At 40.7% G+C, this 19,845-nt stretch overlaps 1 protein-coding gene across 1 annotated transcript; it reads right to left on the bottom strand.

Moving 5' to 3' along the window:
• Nucleotides 1-971: 971 nt before the first annotated feature.
• TAF1L (TATA-box binding protein associated factor 1 like) lies at nt 972-6,835 on the bottom strand. Its single transcript, XM_050760736.1, has one exon. It carries the CDS (start codon nt 6,744-6,746, stop codon nt 1,383-1,385), a length of 5,364 nt encoding a protein of 1,787 aa, XP_050616693.1. The 5' UTR covers nt 6,747-6,835; the 3' UTR covers nt 972-1,382.
• Nucleotides 6,836-19,845: the final 13,010 nt, after the last annotated feature.

Raw genomic sequence — 19,845 nt, 5'->3', positions numbered from 1 at the left:
CGCCCATCTTTCAGTCTCATCTCTATCCATTCCAGCATTAAAGGACTGGAATATAAACCATCCTAAATCCTTCCTGGAAACAAACTAGAAACACATTCTGCCATTTCTAGACTGTGGCCTTTCCCATTCATGTTACACTTTGCCTGGACTTTTCCATCTGGCAAACTTCTACTAATTCTAAAACAATCAGCTCGCAAATTATCTCTAGGAAGACTTCCCTGACTTTTCAGACATGATTACTCCTCTATTTCCCCTATACTTTACAGCAAGCTTCTTAATTGCATTTATCTCACAGTACTATAATGATTTATTAACATGTTTTGAATTCCACTTCCCCTTCCCCAAGTCGATGGTGAGCTCTTTGGGTAAAAGGGATTTGTCTTATTTACCTTTGCATCCCAAGGATCTGATAGAGTGCTTATCATGAAAAGCAGATGCTCAGTAACATATCTGTTGAGGGTTTTATGATTCTAGGAACATTTACTGAGTACCTACTATGCACAGAACCATATCCTAAGCATGAAAAGAAACACAAGACACAGTCATTGCCCTAAGAAACTTACCATTTTCCTACCATTTCCCCTGAGGCGGGAGGGACAGAAAACATTTAGATGGCAACATTATCATTTCTGACATATAGGCTGTTTCAAAGTTTACGGTAATTTGCCTCAAATCCATTTAGGAACTAGGCATTGCATAATTAAATAATAAAATAATGGGCAGTTTGTCACATAGGTTTAAGTATAGCAGAGTCCACTAGAACCCAAGTCTCTGTCCCAGCAGGAAGGCTCTTATCTGTTCCAGCCTGTAAATTAAAAAAGTGAGATGATACCATGCTTGGAAATTTTTTTTTTTTTTTTTTTTTTTTTTTTTTTTTTTTTTTTTTTTTTTTGAGATGGAATCTCACTCTTTCGCCCAGGCTGGAGTGCAGTGGCATGATCTCCACTCACTGCAACCTCTGCCTTCCGGGTTCCAGTGATTCTCCTGCCTTAGCCTCCCGAGTAGCTGGGATTACAGGCATGCACCACCACGCCTGGCTAAATTTCGTATTTTTAATAGAGATGAGGTTTTGCCATGTTGCCCAAGCTGGTCTCGAACTTCTGACCTCAGGTGATCCGCCCACCTCGGCCTCCCAGAGTGCTGAGATTACAGGTGTGAGCCACCATGCCCAGCTGGAAATTTCTGATGCTGCTGAAGCTTGTGTCTTGGGTGTTCGACTTGGGATCAGGCTCCTCATAGCTCCCATAACTGATGTTGCTATCCTCCAAACTGTAGGAAGCCTCCCCACTGTCTCCCTCATAGGACATCATGCTTTCTTCATTTTCCATGCCCATCCTTGTGTTCTCCTGAAGCATGCTGAAGCATGTGGGGTTGTTTGGATTTTATTCCACCAGATCCACATCAGAGTCACTTCCACTTTCACTCAGCTGGATGGCAGAGAAAGAATTGTCTCCTTCTTCATCACTCCCAGCATCTTCCTCATCATCTTCTCCTTCAGACATAAGCAAATCCTCATACAGGACACTGGCTTGAGGCTGTTGTACAGTTCCTTCCTCTTCATCTGCAAGATCACCATCTCCATCTTCACCTTCTGGGGCGGGAGACTTAGGTTTCCCATCCTCCTCGTCATCATCATACCCTTCAATATCTACATCAGAGTCTTCCTCGCCCAGCCTACCTCGGCCCTGGCACATCTGCTTTTCTGGAGTGGCAGTGGGAATATCCAAGACAGACATATTGCTCTCATCTTGAAATACAGAGGTATCTCGAGACATACTGAGGCATGTGTTGGTATCATACAAATCAGGAGGCGGAGGTGTATAGGGCCCTGGTGTCATTGGGTCCAGGCTTTCTAATTCTGCTTCCTCCAAAGCTGCTTCTTTAGCTGTACAAATATCCTTCTCAAGTTGAGTCAACTGCTCATCATACTCAGTCAACGTCTGGTAACAGACGTTCACAATCTCCTGGGCAGTCTTAGTATACTGACTCTCAGGTCCATTATACTTAACACTGTTGGCCAGAATAAGGTTTACATCATCTAGAAAACTCTCCCGACTCTGATACTTGTGCTTGGAGATGTTCTTATGTATGGTCTCTAAATCCACCGGATTGACAATCACTTTGTAATAATCTGGAACAAACTTCTTATTAACTGGGTGATGAAATGGCCAAGAATCTGGAACTGCCATCATTTTCTGGGTGACAATGTTGTCCAGAATGAAAGAAAATGCCACTTGGTCATCATCATCCAGCAAGGGGTTGATAGCTTTCTCTAAGCGAGCTAATTTGTCTCCTTTCTCTCTGAGTTTTTCATCACAGAGATCCAGCATGGATTGAGAGATCTGAGTCAATGAGTGTTTTGGACCATTGTAGGTTGCACTGTTTTTCACAATTAGCTCCAGATGCTCTCTGAACTCTTCCCGAGATGGGTAGAGGCATTTACGCACATTTTCACGGAGTGTTTGTAGGTCCATTGGCCGAGTGATGATTTTGTAGTAGTCCTTTACAACCTTTGCATTGACTGGAGTGTGGAAAGGGTATGTATTTGGAAGATCTCTCATGTCATTGATGATAGACTCCAAGATGGATGACAGCGTCACCATAGGGTCTGTGCGGCGTCGGTGGATGGACTTATGAGGTCTATTCAAATAGTCACAATGAACAGTGGTTCCAACTCGCCGTTTCTTCTTTGGAGGAAGCTGCTGTTTAGGAAACTTGAGAACCAGAGATTTTCTGCGAACCTCATCCGCATTCTCAATTAGCTGTTTCCCCAAGACAATTTTGGTCCCTTCAACCTTGATAAGTTCTTCATTATCATTATGAATGACTGTCTTTTCCAACTCCTCCTCCTGCTCTTCTGTCATGGCAACAGGGTTGGAAGGTGGCACATTTGTTTGATAATAGAGGGGGCAGAATTTGTTAGTCCTCATGTGTCCAATGGCACCACATGCCCCACATTTCAGTTTTAGGTCAGGACGCTCCTTCATTTTCTTGGGCTTCTTCTCAGGAGGACCCCTAAGTTTCTCCTTTTCCTGGTTCCGCTTAAGCCGCCTCAGTTGCTCTTGAATCCTCCGCCGCTCCTTTCGCATCTCTTCCCGATATTGTTCATCAAAAAGGGCAAATTTTTGAATGAATTCCTCATCTTTTGTAGTCCGTATGCGTACATAGGCATCAATGACAGCTGGTTTTCGGACTGTCTCACAGCGAACATACTCTTTCCCCTCTTCATCTCGAAATGTGCGATAAATCTTGAGACAGTGTCCAGTGGCAGAAGAGTTAAGGCTTGTCACAGAAGCTGTGTCATCATCTCTGTGATTGTTTCCTGATGCTGCTGAGCCTGCTGCCAGTAGCATTCGCTGTAGTTCCTTCCGCTCCTGCTCCTCCCATTCACGTGACAGCTGAGAGCTGGTTTTCTTGTTCTGCAACATGTTCTCAATGTTCTTTCCCATTTCTTCAAAGTCACTATCTTCAGCTGAGCTGCTGTCTGTGTCACTTGATAAGACTTCAGTTGATGACAGAACCTTGTTCTGTAGGTCAAAGATGCGCTGACATTCCTCTTTGTAACGCTCTTGATGCTCAGCCACAGAAAACCTTGATCCACGGGCAAATTTACTCATGGGCCCCTCTCCAGAACGAGCCTGTTCTGTTGACATTGTGCGCACCACATCAATCACTTCCCAGCGGGACAACTTTTTAATCTCTTCCTCTGGCACACCAAATTTACGTAGAAGTTGTTTGGCATTTTTCAGGGAAAGGCGACGAAGGTCTGCATCTGTTCCTGTCACTGTCTTCTTCACTGCCTGCGGCTCTTTATCATCCTTCTGCTGTGTTGGTTTATTTGGAATCTTCACATAGGAGAATCCTTCACCACACCCTGTGGGATCTGCCACCCCAGTCACCTCTAGGAGACACTTGCCCTTCATGGCAGCAATGAAGGCCCTTGTGGTGTTCCAAGGAGCAGTGTGAACTTCATCATCAATCTTCATCTGGAAATCTTCCTCATTTTCTTCTTCTGGAGCAAAAAAGGATTTCTCACCATAGCCAGCATCCTTCAGTCGTTGCTCTGCAGCTATCATACTATAATAAGCACAGCACTGCTCTGGTGACACCATAGCTCTGATCTCTTCTTCCGTTGGTAAACGAAAATCAGACTTAAGCACCCACCAGTTTGAATCCATCCCTGTGCGTTTGAAGTCAGCGCAGAGCTTTAGCCTCTTCCGGATGCTGCTTTCTGAATGGGAAGGAAAGGCTTTTTTTATATCTTCCATTCGTATCCTCCGTGGCCGATCTTTACTCTTCCAGAAAAGGCGGTAAATAAAAACCTGTAGAAAGTCTCGAATATGCGTATTGGCCCTTTTGGAGTTAGGCCCAGGAACTTCAAACAAGGGACACTGCTGGCCAACCACAAAAATATCCACTAATTCCCGAATATAGTAACCCTGTCTTGTCCGAATGATCAAGAAATCAGTTTCTGGCATCTTATGAAGATAAATTGGAGCACGAAAAAGGTTGTTCTCAAATGCCTGCAGTAATTGGCCAGGATGGAGAGAGCCCAGGAAAGGAGATGTATGGCAGTAAACAGTTTCCCCATATTTACAATCTGGTGCTCCAGGATCTTTTCCAGGTTTCCGTTTATAATAGTTCTTTATCTTGGTTGCCATGCCAACCTGCATCATTAAGGGTCCATTTTCCTCACTATATTCTGCAAGAATAAGATCTCCATCTTTGCCTGTGAGATCCTGAGGTGTGCGCATAAAAAACAACTCTCCACCACCTGAAGCTTGCCTCTCTTGTTCTCTCATCTTGGCCTTTTTTTTGATGTGCTTTAGCAAAGGTTGGACTGAATGGGGACCTGGCTGAGAGAGTGCACCGAATGAGTACTTTTTCAGAGGTGGGCGATGGAACTGCCGGATTTTGATGGGCCCCATGTGGGTGGGAAAGAAGGGTTGCCATAATTCCACAGCAGGAATTGAATGCTGGATAATATTCCCTCCAAAGGTGCCTCGAAGACCCTGTTGCTTGGGGTAATAATACTCATCACTAGAGAGATTCCATGGATCTTTCACTTCTGGCTGAGACATGTTCTGCTGTGGTTCCTCCTTGATGACTCCTGTTTTCCCCAAGAGAATTCGACTCTTCTTCAGAGATGATTCCCTCTTACTCTCCTTGGAGGGGGAGTTAGAGGTGGCCTCCTCCTTCTCATCAGGAATTTCCAAAATGAGGTTCTCATCATTGGGATCAAGTGTCAAAACAGGAGGTTCCAAAAGCCGGGGCATGGCCTGAGCATCCCAAATGATATTGTCCTCCCAGCGTCCATACACCAGATCCTCATTGTCAATGGGAAAAATAGAGTACCAAGGTTTGTCATCATCCAGAGTGGCTGCAAAACCTTGCTGAACATTGTAAGCCATCGCATTCCTAGTCATGCTAGAAGGCAGCCAGCCTGCCAGGCCTGCACGCTGAGGTTTTGTCCCTTTGTGTTTGACATCCTCCCCATCCCAGATGATATTATCCTCCCAATGCAGCTGTGTCACCATCAGGAAGTTTTCATCAGCCAGAAGATCAGTGCCATTGCTTTCCTCAAGTTTCCTAAATTTCTCTATCATTCTAGATTTTGTCACAGGTTCATGCTCTGTTTTTCTCAGTTTGAAGCCATAGTCAAACCCACTGCCATCTTCAGAGACACCCAGCATATCATACCACAGTTGGGCAGGCCCATAACGCCACTCAGCCACTCTTGGTTTGGTATCTGTCACTTTATCTACATCTCCAGTTGATTGGGAAAATTTGGACTCCACAGGAACCATCATCGTGATTTCGTCATCGGAGAGACACTGCTCTGGAGGTGGTCGTGGAGCATAGTCATAGTTCCACAAAGACTTCTGGCTGACTTCTGATTCTACTGAGCATTCCACCTCCTGGATCTGCTCTTCCTGTATCAGCTCACGATGCTTCTTCCTCTTTCTCCGAGCACTCCGCCAAACAGATGGGACATTCTTCCCTGGTCCAAAAAGACGTAGGAAGCGTAACACCTTTCCAGGTCGAAATTCTGGAAAAAGTTCTGTGACACTTGGCAACAGCTTGGTGGCATCATGCTGCATAATCCCAGTTAACGGAAGGGTCAGCTTTCCATCCTCAGATTCTGCCTGTGTTGCTTCCTGAGGTCCCATCTCAGATTCTGAGTCAGAGTAACTACTGAAGACCACTTTCTCTGAGGCCAAAAAGGAAGGGGCAATGATGGAGGGCAAGATGATGCCTCCGTCATTTTCAGACACACAGGTAATAGCATCCTGGTCCTTATCCTTCTTCATTGGTCCCGGGGGTGGAGGTGGAGGAGGCATCAACTTGCAAGCACTGTCTTCGCAATTAGCATCATAGTCATCTTCATCATAATCTGAGTGGCGAAGGGGCTGCAAGCTCCCCATCGTCTGCTGGTATTTTCGGCTTTCATCTTCTGCCATCTCGTTGATGTCTGAATAGTCCACAGCTTCTTCTGTACTCCTACTCCACCCTTCATCATTTACCACGGCACCGGCAGTCCCGGTCAATTCTTCATTTGCCGTAAGTTCAGTGATCAGGCTGCCCAGCCCCAAAGCCCCCAAGCCTGCTAAGTGCTTCCTACACTCATCATCCAAGACGCTCTCCCCCTCCAGCTGCCCCGCTCCATTGATGTTGCCGAAAAGGATACCCGCTAAAGAAAATGGGCCGCCTCCAGCCGAATCCTCCTCGCTGTCCGTGTCCGACATGATGGCGGCAGCAGTGATGGTAGCTACTGCCCTCAGCAGCAAATCGCAGCCGGGTCCCACAGACCGGAAATAAAACAACAGTCGCCCGGAAGTGACTTACTGAGCTCCCTTACCCTACCAGCCTCTACCGGAAACTGAATAAAGGTGGGGGAGGGGCGAAGGCGGGTGTGGAGGGGGCGGGACCGGAAAACACTTTTTTTTTTTTTTTTTTTTTTACATGGAGTCTCGCAGTGTCAGCCAGGGTGGAGTGCAGTGGCAGGATCTCGGCTCACTGCAAGCTCCGCCTTCCGGGTTCACGCCATTCTCCTGCCTCAGCCTCCTGTGTAGCAAGGACTATAGGCGCTCGCCACCACACCGAGCTAATTTTTTTTTCTTTTGTATTTTTAGTAGAGACGGGGTTTCACCATGTTAGCCAGGATGATCTCGGACTCCTGACCTCGTGATCTGTCTGCCTTGGCCTCCCGAACTGCTGGGATTACAGGCGTGAGCCACCGCGCCCGGCCTGTTTGCTTGTTTTTGAGACAAAGTCTCGCTCTGTTGCCCCACGCTCCAGTGCAGTGGCGCAGTCTAGGCTCACTGAAACCTCCGCCTCACTAGTTCAAGAGAATCTCCTGCCTCAGCCTCCCTAGTAGCTAGGATTACAGGCATGAGCCACCATGCTTGGCTAATTTTTTTGTATTTTAGTGGAGACAAGATTTCACCATACTGGCCAGGCTGGTCTGAAACTCCTGACCTCAGATGGTCAGCCCACCTGTGTCTCCCAAAGTGCTGGGATTACTGGCGTGAGCCACTGCACCCAGCCTCCATAAATCTTTTTTTTTTTATTTATTTATTTATTTATTTATTTATTTATTTATTTATTTATTTTTGAGACGGAGTCTTGCTCTGTCGCCCAGGCTGGAGTGCAGTGGCCGGATCTCAGCTCACTGCAAGCTCCGCCTCCTGGGTTTACGCCATTCTCCTGCCTCAGCCTCCCGAGTAGCTGGGACTACAGGTGCCCGCCACGTCGCCGGGCTAGTTTTTTGTATTTTTTAGTAGAGACGGGGTTTCACCGTGTTAGCCAGGATGGTCTCGATCTCCTGACCTCGTGATCCGCCCGTCTCGGCCTCCCAAAGTGCTGGGATTACAGGCTTGAGCCACCGCGCCCGGCTCATAAATCTCTTTATACATGAACTAAATATGTATGCTTCTTCAAATAATCTATAATATTGTCATGCTTTACAATTTTGTATAAAAGGCATTATACCGTGTGTACTCATTTTTTTACCTTCCTTTTTTTTTAAGAGATGGGAATCTCACTATGTTGGCTAAGCTGGTCTTAAACTCCTCCTGGCCTCAAGCAATCCTCCCACTTTGGCCTCCCACAGTGCTGGGATTACAGGCAAGAGCCACCACACCCGACCTTACTGCATGCACTCTTAGCCAGAATGTTTTCTGGATAAAATTTATGTTTATGATATTCAACTACGTTGATGCATTCAATTCTATTTTTATAGCTCTATAGTGTTCTACAGTATGGTTATGCTACAATTTATCTATGTTCCTATGTTTGTTCATTTAAATTATTTCCAAATTGTTCCTCTTATAAATAATGTATATGATTCCTTGATCATATGTAGGACACATTCTTCAGGGTATACATCTAGGAGTGGAATTACTAGATTTTACAATATATGCTTTTTCAACTACACTTGCTATTACTAAATTGTTCTCCAAAGTAGTTGTACCATTTTACCTATCTAACAGCAGTGTATAAAAGTTCTTACCTCTCCACATCCATTCTAACACTTAGCTTGTCATTTGTTAATTTTTGTTCATTTCCAATAAATGTATAATGATATTGTGGTTGTAATTTGTATTTCTCTGATTCCTAGTGAAGGCTAACTTTTCATACACTTATTGACCAACTGTTTTTCCTCTACTGTCAATTGCCTTTTCATATATTTTTATCTAATTTTTATAGTGTTTTTAGGTTGTCTGTCTTTTCATTGATGTATAAGAGTTCTTCATATATTACGGATTTGCTTGCAAATAACTTTCCCAATCTGTGATATGTCTTTTAATCTATTTTAATGGTGTCTTTGATTAATATATATTTTAAAATTTCAATCTTGTCTTATCAAAATTTTCCTTTATGTTTTTCTTTCTTTTCTTTTCTTTTTTATCTTTTTTTTGTTTGTTTGTTTTTGTTTTGAGACAGATGCTTGCTGTGTCGCCCAGGCTGGAGTGCAGTGGTGCGATCTCGGCTCACTGCAAGCTCTGCCTCCAGGTTCAAGTGATTCTCTTGCCTTAGCCTCCCCAAGTAGCTGGGACTACAGGCACATGCCACCATGCCTGGCTATTTTTTGTATTTTTAGTAGAGACGGGGTTTCGCCATGTTGCCAGGCTGGTCTCAAACTCCTGACTTCAGGTGATCTGCCCACCTCGGCCTCCCAATGTGCTGGGATTGCAGGTGTGAGCCACCACGCCCGGTCTATGCTTTTTTTTTTTTCCCTAAGAAAGCTTTTCCTACGAAAAGTCATAAAGATACTTTCTTAAATTCTAAAAGTTTTAATGTTTCACTTATTTTTTTGTTTAGTTCTTTATCTGTAATTTATGTGTTTGATGTAAATCTAGTTTGTGCGTGTATGTGTGTGTGTGTGTCTGTCTTTCTCTGATAATCAATTGTTACAGCACCATAGATATCCATTAATCTGTGATGGATCTTTGTCATATATCAGATTACCATAGAAAAATATATTATTAATATCTGTCTGAATTTCTGTTCTGTTCCATTGGTCTATTTGTTTATCCTGGAGACTCACTACACTTAATGTCTATAGCTCAATTTCTATAGCTTTATAATAAATCTAGACAGTTGACAAAAATGAGCCCTGTCCCAGCCTTGATTTTTTTCTGAAACTAAGATTTTTTTTATCTTTTGCCCTTGCATATATAAATTTTAGAATCACCTTGTTAATTCCCACTTTAAAAATTTGAGGAGTTTATAATTGTATTACATCCATAAGTTAATTTGGTGAGACCTGATATTTTTGTTACATGAGTTTTCTTATCCATGAACATAATGAACGTAGTAGCTCTTTATTTATTTAAGCTTTCTTTAAGTATTTTTCAATAAAATTTAATACTTTTTCTGCTTAAAGATCTTATACATCTTTCGTTGATTTATTCCTAAATGTTTGAGTGTTATGTGGCTATTAAATGTTAATTTAAAATGTGTGTATGTAGTTGTGTATATATGTTCTTAATTTCTTGTTAATATAGGAATTCAATTGCTTTTTAACTATAATTGTCTTACATCTAGTAACCCTAGTCTAGTCAACTGTCTTAATGATTTTCACAATTTGATTACAGATTATCTTGGGTGATTGTTTATGTAATCCTCTATGAGTAATCATATTTAAAGTTTTATTATTTATCATTCTATTTTTAAATACTATCAATTGTGTATGCATGTTTATATCTCTTCCTTTTAGATAACCAATAGTATATAATTTTCCACCTTGCTTTTCTTGCTTAAAAATATATCTTGGAGATTACTCCATAGTAGTTTATAAAGAGATTCCTTATTCTTTTTGATAACTGTAGAATTATCACTTGGGTGAGTATACCAGCCACCCATTGACAGGTATTTGAGTTGTTTCCAGGCTTTGCTATTTCACACAGTGCTGCAGTGAAAAGTCTTATGTATGCATCCTTTTGTTTTTTTCTGTTTTGTGTGTGCGTGTGTGTGTGTGTGTGTGTGTTTGTTTGTTTGTTTTTTTTTTGTTTTTTTTGTCGGCGCATCTTTGGGATAGATTCTTGCAAGAGGGATTAGTGGGTCAAAGTGTAAATGCAGATATTATTTCATTGGTATTTGCCAAACTCTATTCCTTAGTTGTTGAACCATTTTTCATTCCTAACAGCAATGAATGAGAGGGGCAGTTTCCCCAAAGCCTCAACAACACAGCATGTTGTCAAATTTTTAAATTTTTGCTGATCTCATAGGTATAAGACAGTATCTCGCTGTAGTTTTAATTTGCATTTATCTTATCATGGATGACATGGAGTATCTTCAACCAAGGGGCATTTGCATTTATTTTTACTGTGTACTTGTTCATATCTCTTGTTCATTTTTCTAAGGTTGTTAGTCTTTCCTCCTCTTTTGAAAGAAAATTTTAATATGTTAGGGATATTTACCCTTTCTGTAATATAAATTGAAAATATTTTGCCAGTTCATCACTTATTTTTTCACATCTCTGTATATTTTACCTTTCTTATTAAAATATTTGTTCTCTGGACAAAGAAGTCTATGTTGGTAGTTTTTTATTTCTTTCAATATCCTGAAGTTAACTTTCCATTGACCTCTGGTTTTCACTTGTACTGGCTTTCCACATCAGTTGTTGATCAGATTGGTGCTTTTTGGTTGGTTTTGTTATATTTAAGATTTTCTCCTTGCATTTCATTTTCTACAGTTTCACTATATGTTTCTGGAGGCAGATTTCCTTTTTTTTTTTTTAGACAGAGTCTCACTCTGTCGGCCAGGCTGGAGTGCAGTGGTATGATCTTGGCTTACTACAACCTCCACTCATGGGGTTCAAGCAATTCTCCTGCCTCAGCCTCCCTAGTAGCTGGGACCACAGGCATGCGCCACCATGCCAGGCTGGTGTCTCCAACTCCTGACCTCAAGTGCTCTGTCCACCTCGGCCTCCCAAAGTGCCAGGATTACAGGCATGAGCCACCGTGCCTGGCCTGGAGGCAAATTTCACTTTTTGTTCTTTTTAGCTTCATTTGACCCTTTAGGCTTATTAAATAGTAAAATTGAATGTCTTTCATTAGTTCTCTGAAATTCTTTGACATCATCTTTTAAAATATTGTCCCTGCTCCATTTTATCTCTTTTTCTTTTTTATACTCCAATTATGTGAATGTTAGACCTTACTTTGTCCTCTATGTTTCTTAGTCAATATTCTGTATTTTCCCTTTTAAAAATTTTCTCTAGGTTTCATTTTTATATTTTTCTCTGACCCAGCTTCCAGTTCACAATTTTTTTCTTCAATTGTATGTAATCTTCTGTTAAACCCATCCATTCAGTTCTTCATTTTACCTATTGTGTTTTTCAATTTTACAATTTCTAGTTGGTTCATTTTTAGTTTTACAGTGTCACCTCTTACGGTTTCTATGACTGCACTGATATTTTTAAACAAAGCATTTATATCCATGAGTTGTTTTACAACATCTGTCTGATAATTCTGGTATTTGGACTCTTGCAGCTCTGTTTTTGTTGTTCACTCTTTTCCTTAGTTCTTTCCTTAGTTCCTTGATTTGTCTTGAGTCTCATTTTGCATTATAGGCTTTCACAGCTTGTTGAAAAAATTAAAATTATATTTATTGATAGTTTGAGACCCAGGATGATGTTATTTTCCTTCAGAAAGGATTTAACTTTTTTTCAACTTTAAAAAACCTGAGGATATTAGCAGTCTAGAACCAATATTTGAGGGTTTGGTAGGCTAGAGTAAAATCCATACCCCATGCTTCCAGGTTGCAGTCTTTGTCTCAAGCCAGAGCAAAAGATACTATATTAGGGCCTCTGTCTTTGAGGGACATGAACGCTAGTTCCTAAACCTGCATGCATCTGAGTAATCAAAAGCTTAGCTCTGTGTCTGCTGCTTCCAGTCCATTGCCAAAAAAGCCTCAAAACCAAAATAGCAGCCCTTGTGGTTCCAGGATATACAGTGGGTAATTTCCCAAGATCTCAGTGAAGCTCTGCCTCAGCTTCCTTTTAACTATCAGCAAATCCTCCTTTCCAAAGAGATGCTGTTTCACCTCTTTGAGCTCTCTCAAATTGTTTTCTTATTTCAATTCCTCACTATCTTGTTAGATTCTAATGTTTGTAAGAATGTGTGTGTCTGTGTTTGTGTGTTTTGCTCCATTTTTAAAATTGTCTTCAAGTGGGAGATTTGATTGAAATCATCTGCTCTGCTAACCCGGGAATCTGGAATATGGGCTAATATCATAATGGGGGAGACCAAAAATAAACAAACAAGTAAATACATATGTCAGGTGGTGATAAATGCTATTGAGAAAACTAAGGCAGAATAAGGGAGATAGGAATGCCAGGGGTGAGGGAAAAAGTTGTCAGGGAAGATCCTTCTGAAATAATGACATTTGAGTGAATAGCTATGAAAAATGAGAGAGGTAATTGTTCTATGTAACTTTGGAGTCAGAGTATGTGCAAGGGGGAGAGGATGTGGAGAAATAGGAACACTTTTACACTGTTGGTGGGACTGTAAACTAGTTCAACCATTGTGGAAGACAGTGTGGCGATTCCTCAAGGATCTTGAACTAGAAATACCATTTGACCCAGCCATCCCATTACTGGGTATATACCCAAAGGATTATAAATCATGCCGCTATAAAGACACATGCGCACATATGTTTATTGCGGCACTTTTCACAATAGCAAAGACTTGGAACCAACCCAAATGTCCATCAATGATAGACTGGATTAAGAAAATGTGGCACATATACACCATGGAATACTATGCAGCCATAAAAAAGGATGAGTTCATGTCTTTTGTAGGAACATGGATGCAGCTGGAAACCATCATTCTCTGCAAACTATTGCAAGGACAGAAAACCAAACACCGCATGTTCTCACTCATAGGTGGCAACTGAACAATGAGAACACCTGGATACAGGAAGGGGAACATCACACACCAGGGCCTATCATGGGGTGGGGGGAGGGGGGAGGGATAGCATTAGGAGATACACCTAATGTAAATGATGAGTTAATGGGTGCAGCACACCAATGTGGCACATATATGCATATGTAGCAAACCTGCACGTTGTGCACATGTACCCTTGAACTAAAAACATAATAAAAAATAATTCAAAAAATTAAAATGATGAGGTGAGGGGGTAGCTGAGGGCAAAATTATATAGGGCCTTGTAGGTCATTACTGTTTCAGAATTTTACTGTGAGTGAAAGAAGGAGCCATTATAAGTTTTGAGCAAAAGAATGACTTGAGATCTTACCTGCATTTGAATAGGTAACTCTGGCCTCTATGTTGAAAACTGACTGTATTGAGGTAAAGGAAGAAGTGGGTCCAGCTGGGAAGTTATTAAAATGATTCCAGTGAGAGAGTGAGATATGATGGAAGCATGGACCAAGATAGTAGCAATAGAGGTGGTAAAAGTGTTCAGATTTTTAATACATAGTATTTTGAAGATAAAGTCAACAGGATTTACTGATGAATTGGATATGTGGTGTCAGAGAAAGGAGATAAGGTTTTAGCCTGGGCAACTAGAAGGACAGAGAAACCATTTCCTGAGATGTAGAAGACTGTATAAGAAGAAGACGACAGCAGAGAGATGGGGGATGTCATTGGAGAGTCAGGAGTTTGATTTTGGATAGGTTAATTTTGAGATTCCCTATTAGATAGATTTCAAGTGGAGATTTCAGCAGAGGCTGAGTACAAGTCTACAAGTTAGGAAAGAGGTCAGGGTTAGAACTATAAATTTGAGACTCATTGGTGTATATATGCTTTCAAAGCTTAGGGACTGTGAATGGTGTTACCTAAGGAGTAAGTAAAGACAAAGAAATCAAAAGATTTTAGGGCTAAACTCTGCAGTGTTCTAATATTCAGCAATCAGTAAGTAAGAAGGACCTGAACAGCCAGTGGCATAGAAGGAGAACCAAGAGAAAGTGATGCTTCAAGCCAAGTGAAGAAAGTGATTAAAAAAATAAAGCATGGTCTGGCCGGGCACAGTGGCTCACACCTGCAATCCCAGCACTTTGGGAGGCCGAGGTGGCGGATCACGAGGTCAGGAGATTGAGACCATCCTGGCTACAGTGAAACCCTGTCTCTACTAAAAATACAAAAAAATTACCTGGGCATGGTGGTGGGCACCTGTAGTCCCAGCTACTCAGGAGGCTGAGGCAGGAGAATGGCGTGAACCCATGAGGCGGAGCTTTCAGTGAGCTGAGATCACACCACTGCACTCCAGCCTGGGCAACAGTGCGAGACTCCATCTCAAAAAATAATCATAACAATAAAAATAAAGAAAAGAAGCGTGGCCAATGAACAGTTGCTGAAAGTGTAAGTAAAGCCATGGATTAAGCAATAGTGAGGCCAAATTTTAGAAAAGTAAATCTAAGGAATAAACAGCATTTGAAAACATTGGCATTAAAATGACATTTGTTTTCTTGAGTAAAATCTAAGAAAAATAATTCTAATGGGACGCTTTAGGCAACAGCAAATGATAGCCTTCTTTGGTATCAACCTGGCAGACAGAAGTATCTCCCCACCCCTGCCATGAAAAATGCTCAACAGTTTGTCACTTCATTTGCAGTATTATTTCTTTAGTCTCAGAAATAGCTTTGTACACTTTGACTTCTAGATTATTTTTTATTTTTCATTTTTTCATATTTCATCAAATATTTTCATATATGATGATATGGTAGCAGGTGGGTATTAGGTAACTTTTGAGCTCTCATACAAAACAAAAGAAATATTTGGAATCTTCAAAGAATACAAACAAGCTTGCATGTCTACAAATTCTGAAACATTTTCCCAAATAATAACACATCAATAAAACCCTAAGTACTTTAATTATTTCTAAATTATATAAATATGTGTATATATATGTCTCCAATTAGTTCTTTCAGTCTTTGTTTTAAACATAATTTATTTTCTCCACAGAAAACATTTATTTTTTAATTATCATACAGAATGGGAAATTCAATTTTCTTTTATCAAAATGATTTCCTGATTGTCGTTCAATTTAAAAATTTTAATGTGACATTAAATATGTTTAAACTATTTAAATTAAGATAGTTAAAATGATAAATTGTTTCATTTTTATTTTTTTAAATAAGAAAAAGCATTTTATGGTGTGAATATTTTTATTTGAGTGCATTCATATGAACATAGAAAAAATATAAACATTAAATCGCCATTTCTTGTTTTGAGGAAGGAATGACAGTGGGAATGAGAGTCATGGGGAAGGAGAACTTCATTGGTTTTTCTTTTTCATAACTTTTATTTTAGGTTTGGGGGTACATGTGAAGGTTTGTTATACTGGTAAACATGTGTCACAGGGGTTTGTTGTACAAATTATTTCATCACCCATGTATTAAGCTAGTACCCAATAGTTATTTTTTCTGCTCCTCTCCCTCCTCCCACCCATCACTCTCAAGTAGACTACAGTGTACAGTGTCTGTTGTTACCTTCTTTATGTTCATAAATTCTCATCGTTTAGCTATCACTTCTAAGTGAGAACATGCAGTATTTGGTTTTCTGTTGCTGCATTAGTTTGCTAAGGGTAATAGCCTCCAGTTCCATCCATGTTCCTGCCAAAAAAAACAAACATGATCTTGTTCTTTTCTATGGCAGCATAGTATTTCATGGTGTATATGTACCTCATTTTCTTTATCCAGTCTGTCACTGATGGGCATTTAGGTTGCTTCCATGTCTTTGTTATTGTGAATATCGCAGCAATGAACATTCATGTGCATGTGTCTTTATAGTAGAACAATTTATATTTCTTTGGGTACATACCCAGTAATGGGATAGCTGGGTCGAACGGTAGTTCCGCTTTTAGCTCTTTGAGGAATCGCCATACTGCTTTCCACAATTTAAACTCCGACCAACAGTGTATAAGTGTTCCCTTTTCTCTGCAACCTTGCCAGGATGTTATTTTTTGACTTTTTATTATAGCCATTCTGACTGGTGTGAGATAGTATTTCATTGTGGTTTTAATGAGCATTTCTCTAAAGAATGGTGATATTGAGCTTTTTTCATATGCTTGCTGGCTGCATGTATGTCTTCTTTTGAAAAGTGTCTGTTCATGTCTTTTGCCCACTTTTTAATGGGGTTGTTTTTCTCTTGTAAATTTGTTTAAGTTTCTTACAGATGATGGATAGTAGACTTTTGTCACATGCATAGTTTGCAGGTATTTTCTCCCATTCTGTAGATTGTCTGTTTATTCTGTAGATAGTTTCTCTTGCTGTGCAGAAGCTCTTAATTAGATTCCATTTGTCAATTTTTACTTTTGTTGCAATTGCTTTTGGTGTCTTTGTCATGCAATCTTTGCCAATTCCTATGTCCAGGATGGTAGTGCCTAGGTTGTCTTCTAGTGTTTTTACAGTTTTGGGTTTTACATTTAAGTCTTTAATCCATTTTCGGTTGATTTCCCATGAAGCAAAATAATACTTGCTTCATGGGATCATTACGATTTTACAGGGCCAAGCATTGAGTAGGTGCTGAGTGAAAGAAAAGTATTCATCATCACCATCGTTATCATCGTCATTGTTCAATGATCTCCAAAATAAAGTAGTTAAAAAAAGATAAGCTAGGGTAAGCATTATCATTACCAAAGGTTAGGATTTGGTTTTATAGGAAATATATTTATTTATATTAAGAGTTTAACAATAAAACCCATGAAGGGGAAAAGGAGAGAAGATTCATTGCATTCCCTGTACTGGACGACAGGTATTTTTACATACGTCTTTTAGTTAAACCTGACAAACCTTTATTTAGTTAAATTCCAGAGAGGAGGTAGTATATGCCCATTTTATAGATGGAAATTGAATCTCAGAAGGACTAAGTGATTTGGCCAAGATCACATAGCTGTTAACTGGTAGAAGTGAATCAACTTCACTTGTTTTGACTCCAAATTTCATACTAAACTTCAAACTTACAGTCATTTTGGAGGCTATTGAAATTGGACCACCTACTCTCATCTAGTCTAGATCTAAATCCAAAGCTTGTGGGTAGCATAGGCTTTAATAGTCCTCGGGTTTTTTGGTTTGTTTGTTTGGTTGGTTTGTTTTTGGAGATGGAGTCTTGCTCTGTTGCCCAGGCTAGACTGGAGTGCAGTGGCTCAATCTAGGCTCACTGCAACTTCCGTCTCCCGGGTTCAAGAAATTCTCCTGGCTCAGCCTCCCAAGTAGCTGGGACTACAGGTGCCCAGCACCACACCTGGCTAATTTTTTTTTTTTTTTTTTTTTTTTTTTTTTTTGTATTTTAGTAGAGACAGGGTTTCAACATGTTGCCCAGGCTGGTCTCGAACTCCTGAGCTCAGGCAATCCTCCTGCCTCAGTCTCCCAAAGTACTGGGATTACAGGTGTGAGCCACCATGCCTGGCAATAGTCTTCAGCTTTTATTCACTCTTTCATCCACATCCTAACCACACCAAAGGAACCCCATAATTCAGAGGGCTAGTGACCACACCTGCTGCCTGCACAGAGTTCACAGCTGTGCCAGCCCCTCTCTGCATGGAGTTGGAACATTCCCTTCCCTGGACAGTTCTCTTCCTTAGCTGGCAAATCAGATGGAGCTGGGTCTGGGCTGACTGTACCTCCTGTGTTCCCATGGATGCAGTCACGCTCATTTCCAGCCAACCTTGGGTTGAAGAAGTTGCCTGACTCAGCAAGTCTGTCATTTCCTCCTACACAGTTCTTTCCAGCTTGTTGGCAATGGTATCCAGGAGTGGCTGGAGAATTCTGATAACAGCTTACTGATTGGATTCCAGGAGAGTAGCTCTGATTCTGCTGAAGACTCATTGGAAGGTGGAGAGTTACTGACAAAGGAAGTTAATGATGACCACTCCAGAAACTCTGACTACCTCTGTGGATGCCTTCACAACTATTTAAAGCATAAATAGTTGGAGCTAACTGAGACACCAGAAAATGAAACAAACCCCATAAATAGAAATTAACAATCAGTCTATGACCCACTTAAGTAGATGTTACATCTCCTGCCAAAAGCCTGCCAGACAATGTACCCTGAGTTAATGGCTTGGTGCCTTCCTTTTCATCACTCTCATATGGAAATTAAACAATTGTCTTCTAATTCCCTTGCAGGACCATGCCCTCTTCTTTTCTGACCTCCATTCTTGGTAGCTTTTTTTTTCTTTTAAACTACGGAACTACTTCATAAAACACAGCCAGTACAGAACTGCAAAAGGTGTCTGACTCAAGCAGTTGTGGATATTGGCATGTGAAAGTTACACTTACCATGCAATATCAAAGTCATGAAAATCAAGTGAAGATATTGTGTTTTTCTGTATTCTGTGAGCAATATTTGGCACACTCAGGGATTCACAAATCCTCTTTCAAGACCTTCCAAGATTGAGATTTAATTAGCTTTTTCTAGTTATATCTCCTTTATTATTTAACCTATGGTCTTGTCTAGCACTGTTTAATAGAAATGTAGTATGAGGCACATGTCATTTTAAAGTTTCTAGTAGCTACCTTAAAAACATTAGGTAAATTAATTTCAATAATACACTTTTTTTTTTTTTTTTTTTTGAGAGGGAGTTTCACTCTTTTTGCCCAGGCTGGAGTGCAATGGTGCGATCTCGGCTCACCGCAACCTCCACTTCCCGGATTCAAGCAATTCTCCTGCCTCAGCCTCCCTAGTAGCTAGGATTACAGGCATGTGCCACCATGCCTGGCTAAGTTTGTATTTTTAGTAGAGATGGGGTTTCTCCATGTTGGTCAGGCTGGTCTTGAACTCCCGACCTCAGGTGATGCACCCACCTTAGCCTCCCAAAGTGCTGGGATTACAGGCATGAGCCACCGTGCCCAGCAATAATGCACATTAACCCTATCTATCCAAAATATTATTTCAACATGTAATCAATATAAAAAAATTATTAATGAGATGTTACATTCTTTCATACTAAGTCTTCAAAATCTGGCTATAAGAGGTACACTTACAGCACCTCTTAATTGGAACTAGCAGTTTCAAGTGCTCAATAGCCTCATTTAATCAGTGGTTACTTTATTAGACAGTACAGCTCTATTCAAATATGTTGAAAGAAAAAACAAATAGGTAAGTAGTATTATTAAATGAACAAGTTCTCCAGAGGAAAGTAAACATAGAGATTTAACATATTGTTTCTGCTGCGTACATTTTGCTTCCTAATAAAACATGTAGAGATTCAATAGTAGCTGCTGGTGCACGAAATAAATAACTTAGAGGTGAAGAGCCTGGCTTTGAGCCAGACAGATCAACCATTAAAATTTTGGCCCTGCTCTGGCCAGGTGTGGTGGCTCACACCTGTAATCCTAGCACTTTGGGAGGCTAGGACCGATGGATCATGAGGTCAGGA

This window comes from Macaca thibetana, chromosome 15 (assembly GCF_024542745.1).
Source record: "Macaca thibetana thibetana isolate TM-01 chromosome 15, ASM2454274v1, whole genome shotgun sequence".
NCBI lineage: Eukaryota > Metazoa > Chordata > Mammalia > Primates > Cercopithecidae > Macaca > Macaca thibetana.
Note: the sequence above shows the minus strand (reverse complement) of the source record. Positions and strands in the feature narration are given on the sequence as shown.